This window comes from Toxotes jaculatrix, chromosome 17, assembly GCF_017976425.1.
Source record: "Toxotes jaculatrix isolate fToxJac2 chromosome 17, fToxJac2.pri, whole genome shotgun sequence".
Taxonomy (NCBI): Eukaryota; Metazoa; Chordata; class Actinopteri; family Toxotidae; genus Toxotes; species Toxotes jaculatrix.
The window spans coordinates 22,644,616-22,649,786 of NC_054410.1; the positions used below are offsets into that span (position 1 = coordinate 22,644,616).

The window sequence follows — 5,171 nt, forward strand, 5'->3', positions numbered from 1 at the left end:
TTAGTTAACTTCAGTGTTTTTTTTTTTTAAGCAGTCACAATAAGTCTGGAAAAATGTAATGTACACAAACCTGGCCGAAATGGAAGAGAGGAGGGGAGGTAAAGTAGGCTGTGAGGAAAGAGGGGGCGAAAATGGGATGTATATGGAGGGAGAGAGAGAGAGAGAGAGAGAGTGCGTGTGTGTGTGTTAACGGAGACAGAGTGAGTGAGTCTCGGGTCTCCGAGAGGAACCAGGCAGTCTCTCAAACAGTTTACCTAGGCTGTGACTTCATATCCCCGGTTACTCTGTGGAGCGGGGTCAGCCTGGAAGCCTCTAACCCCTCTCCTCTGTGCTCCATGTCCCCTCCTCGTCCTCTGGAGGCAGCGGAGGAGCTTCACCGGCTGCTCCCGAGCTGTGAGGCCGGCACAGAGTCTCAGGCTGTCGGTGTGTGTTTGTGGAGGCAGACGGAAGATGCGGAGCAGACCACCGGTGAGCTGAACTTCCTCACCTTCCTGGACAATTCAAGTCAGAACCGTCCACATTCAGCATAATGCCCCACTTTCCCAGCACCGGAAAACCAAGTGAGACCAGTCTGAAGCCGGAGCAGGAGCAGGAGCGCGGAGCGGACGCAGCGGGCAGGATGCGGACTTTGTGCCCGGTCTGAGCATAGCGCTCTGCGGAGAGACTGACAGACCGTGTGGAGGTGCGGCATGCTTTCCATAAGGTAAGAAACACTCCAGATTAACGGCTGTCCTTTGGAAATCGTTTTTCTCTCTCTTCTTTTTTTACCCTCAGGTGTTATTTTAATTCCCATCTTTAAATATTCTGGGATTTCTTTTACAGGACGAATGTAGTCCTTTCAAAATAATTGTCACAATTAACAGCAAAAAACTGAATAAACGGTTAAAGTATACCAATTGTAGTATTTACTCGACTGTTATAATTTTATAATTCAGTTTTTAGCCACTTATTTCTATATATCATTACTTCATTTCTATTAAGTGGGGGAAAATAAATAAATAAATAAACAAGAAGAGGTATTGTCTCTGGCATGGACTGTCTCCTCAAGCAGCAGACCAAATGAATACCCGTCAGTTTCTTCGTCAAACTGGGACAGAGCTGCTGATAAAACAAAGGCTGTATTCTTAAATGTAGGCTACTTGTTTTTTTTTTTATCAGGGACACATGTCACAGGACTGATGCCCAAGACCCTGCTGATAAGTACCGCGGTGAGGTCGGGTCACCATAATTGGACTCAGTTTGATGCCTTCTTTAGCCCCCAAGGAACATTACATAACTATTGAACCGCCTTGGCCACAAATCAATGCAATCTGTCAATTGGCTGCTGCTGCTGCTGCCTGGTGCCACTTTATTAATCATAAGTACCACCCAGCTTACAACCACTAATAATACATTATCATCGCTTCTTTTGTGAGGACTGTATTGAAGTGTAAGCCCAGTATTTATCTTGAATTCAGCCAGGCTAAATCATGAAGCTGTTGTTTTTTTTTACCCAACTAATACAAGTGCTCAGGACAAGGAAATGACTCCACTTTATTTAAATCTTGTGACCTTGTTCTCACAGTAGCACCTTTCCTCGTTTTGAGAGGCCCACATCGATCTTAGTTTTGTCCCCGTGCGAGGAATTTGTCTCATCTTATCGCTCCTGACAAGCTGTGTTCATCACCATCCAGCACTCCTCTTCGCACAGCACAGCTGAGCTCAATGAATCAAGGGTTAGAGAGGTATACAGAATGGCGTGCAGCAATAATTAAGAGCAAATATTTGGTTTTGCTAGATAGTCTGGTAATATCTACCCGGCAACCCCTTTTTTAACCACTTCATAATTCCCTTTGAGGACAGATCTTCAGTGGTGCTGTGGGGCAGGGTGCTGTCATTCAGGGCTGGACTGGGTAACATGGGCCATGGTGCTCATGAGCGAGCCGGTCATCTCCTTCAGTAGCTCACTCCACACCTCATGGCTCTCAGAAAGCCATGTTTTAATCCTTTGAATTTGGCAGTTTTTTAAATGTTCTCTTTGTCAGTTTGTTCACGTTCGTGGTTATCAACTGGAGAGGGGAAAAAAGTGTCTGAATCCTCTGAGTGCATGTTTTCATTTTAGATTAGGTCTCACTTTATTAATCTGCACGTAAACATCTTTGCCCTCAGTATCTTTTGAAATAACCTTTTTCTGCAGCTGTGTGTCTGGGGAATGTGTAACAGATCTGTAAGTCATTTGTATGCTCACTGCTCTGCTCTCCCAATTTGCAAAGACTCACTTTGCATTTGTGGAATAAAGAGAGAGAGAACAAAAATCCCTTGGTCTTTAATGGAAACCATGCATTTTGAGGCTTATTTTTCCGATTCTTATTTTGCAACAGGTTTCCAGATCCAAATGTCAAGTCCGAGAGAAGCTCTATTGTTCTGGAGCCAGCAGTGTGTGACATGAAAGGGAAAGGAAGCGCGGAGGAGGACACCCAATGATGACCATCCAGTGTGCTGTACAAGGCGCCGTCAGTGTGGAGTGCCGTGGAAAGAGCTCTACCCGGTGGTAAAAATGGGAGAGAGTGTGAAAATATGGTGAACATTACTGATGCTCAGTAATGGACAGGGTCTGCTGAAGGAGTCATATTGTTTAATGAGCCCATTGCTCTTGTATTGGGAAACTTAGGACAACTAATTACCAAGGGGATTACTCAAGACCTTTGGCAGCACCAGGCTGGACACACTGGCGTCTATTAAGCCAACAGCCAAAATGTAATGACTGTTCTGTGGGAATTTTCAAATCCCAGTTTCTTATCATTTTTGTCTCTGATTTGGTTTCTGTATTTTTTGGATCCCTTTGAAATGGAGTTACAGTGGCGTTTATGGAATAAGGACTGGGCCACTTTTATAAGGCCGTGGATACCTATACTGTTAGGCCTTCACCTCCAGTTCTCCCGGGCCTCCAACTGTCCCGAGGAGTGCCGCTGTGATCGCACCTTTATTTACTGCAACGAGCGGAGCCTGACCTCAGTGCCTCTGGGAATTGGTGAGGGTTATAAGACCCTCTACCTCCACAACAACCAAATCAATAACGCTGGCTTTCCCTTGGAGCTCCACCACGTGGCTTCTGTGGAAACTGTTTATCTCTATGGCAACCAGCTGGATGAATTCCCCATTAACCTGCCCAAAAATGTGAGGGTTCTCCATCTGCAAGAGAACAACATTCAGACTATCTCTAGAGCGGCTCTGGCTCAGCTTCTTTGGCTGGAGGAGCTGCATTTGGATGATAACTCCATTTCTACAGTAGGGGTGGAGGAAGGGGCCTTCCGTGAGGCAGTGAGCCTGAAGATGCTCTTCCTCACTAAAAACCACCTCAGCAGCGTGCCTATTGGTCTTCCAGATGATCTGAAAGAGTTGCGATTGGATGAGAACCGAATTGCAGTAATCGCAGAGGAAGCATTTAGGAATGTCACCCGGCTAGAGCGCCTCCTGTTGGATGGAAACCTGTTGACAGATGAAGGGATTACACCAGGAACCTTTCAGGATCTGGTCACTCTAAGAGAGCTATCCCTAGCCCGCAACTCGCTCACATATCCTCCCCCATTCCTCCCAGGGGAGGTGCTTGTCAAATTGAACTTCCAGGAAAATCAGATAAACCAGATCCCTGTTGGGGCATTCGCACAGTTGCACAAGCTGGAGAAACTGGATATTTCAAACAACCAGCTGCAGTCACTGACACAGGGAGTCTTTGATGACCTCGTCAGTCTCAGACAGCTGACTGTTCGGAACAACCATTGGATGTGTGACTGTAGCATCAAATGGGTGGTGTCATGGCTTAAATCTCTGCCAGCTTCGCTTAATGTGCGTGGCTTCATGTGCCATAAACCTGAAAAGTTCCGGGGCATGGTGATTAGGGAGCTGAGTTCTGAGCTGGTCCAGTGCCCACAGAGCACAGTGACTGCTCACCTGTTCACCTCACCGTCTAACTCTGCTCTGATCCCATCCCTGTCATCTTCAACAGACTCCCCTTTAGTCACTCAGTATGTTTCCTCCTCCTCCAGGCAACCCTTCCCCACATTATCCAACGTCTATCCTATCTTTACAACCAGAGAGGGGGGCTTGAGGACTAAGCAACCTCTGGATCCCCGGAGGGAGACAGTGCAAGTCACATTTGCCATACTGAATGGCTCTGCTATCCACGTCAGCTGGGTGGCCCCCTTTCCAGTCACTGCCTACAAGGTGACCTGGGCCAGAATGGGCCCCAGTCTGACAGGGGACACCGTCAGGGAAAGGATAGTGGGTGGGGATCACCGGGGGATCCGACTGGCTAACCTCGAGCCAAAGTCCACCTATCGGATCTGTGTCATTCCCTTGGATGCATTTAATAATTACCGGCCCAAAGACGACACTGTGTGCACTGAAGCCATGACCACGCCAGCCTCATTCAGCCCCGACAACAACAAAAGACCATCAGGGCCCGAGCAGGCCACACAACAAGAACCCAGCTCGCCTTTCTTGCTGGCCGGGCTGATCGGCGGGGCGGTGATTGTGGTGCTGGTGGTTCTCCTCAGCATTTTCTGCTGGCACATGCACAAGAAGAGCCGCTCCAAATCTTCCACCAACTGGAAATACAATCGGGGTCGGAGAAAAGATGACTATTGCGAGGCAGGCACCAAGAAAGATAATTCCATCTTGGAAATGACTGAGACCAGCTTCCAGATAGTCTCGCTCAACAATGAGCAGCTCCTCAAGGGAGATTTACGCATTCAGCATATTTACACCCCTAATGGGGGCATTGGCTTCCGAGACTGCCCCCTGGGGAACAACAGCACAGTCTACTGCAAGAACAATGTTCAAGATGCAGACTCGTGTGGCACATGATGGTTTTAGAGAGCATCAGGAGCATTTTTTTTACTGGACATTGTACAGTGTTAATATTATTTGAAACCCTTGTGTCTTCAAGAAATGTAATTTATACAGCTGGCTAGATAATATCTTTTCTATAACAATGTTAGATTTCTAAGTTATTGGTTTTTGGAGTTGTGCTGTTTTAATTCTGTGCACACAGACATGTACAGTACAATCAGGATTCATTTATATCTGCGTATTAAAGCTGGGTTTCGTTCTGATTTCCAGTAATAGTGAATGATTATGAAGTCATTGTATACTGTGACCATAACAGACACAGAATCCACAGCATAGCTGCA

General features: G+C 46.8%; 1 protein-coding gene across 1 annotated transcript; it reads left to right on the plus strand.

Annotated features, from left to right (window-relative positions):
* Positions 1–446: 446 nt before the first annotated feature.
* Positions 447–4,845, plus strand: si:dkey-87k14.1 (leucine-rich repeat transmembrane protein FLRT2). The gene is made up of 2 exons (XM_041060283.1): positions 447–703; positions 2,361–4,845. The coding sequence occupies exon 2, from the start codon at positions 2,740–2,742 to the stop codon at positions 4,843–4,845; it is 2,106 nt and encodes a 701-aa protein (XP_040916217.1). The 5' UTR covers positions 447–703; positions 2,361–2,739.
* The last annotated feature ends 326 nt before the right edge of the window (positions 4,846–5,171 follow it).

Bases quoted from the DNA above. Each gene is read 5' to 3' on its own strand.
- si:dkey-87k14.1 (XM_041060283.1), top strand. From the start codon at position 2,740: ATGACTGTTCTGTGGGAATTTTCAAATCCCAGTTTCTTATCATTTTTG.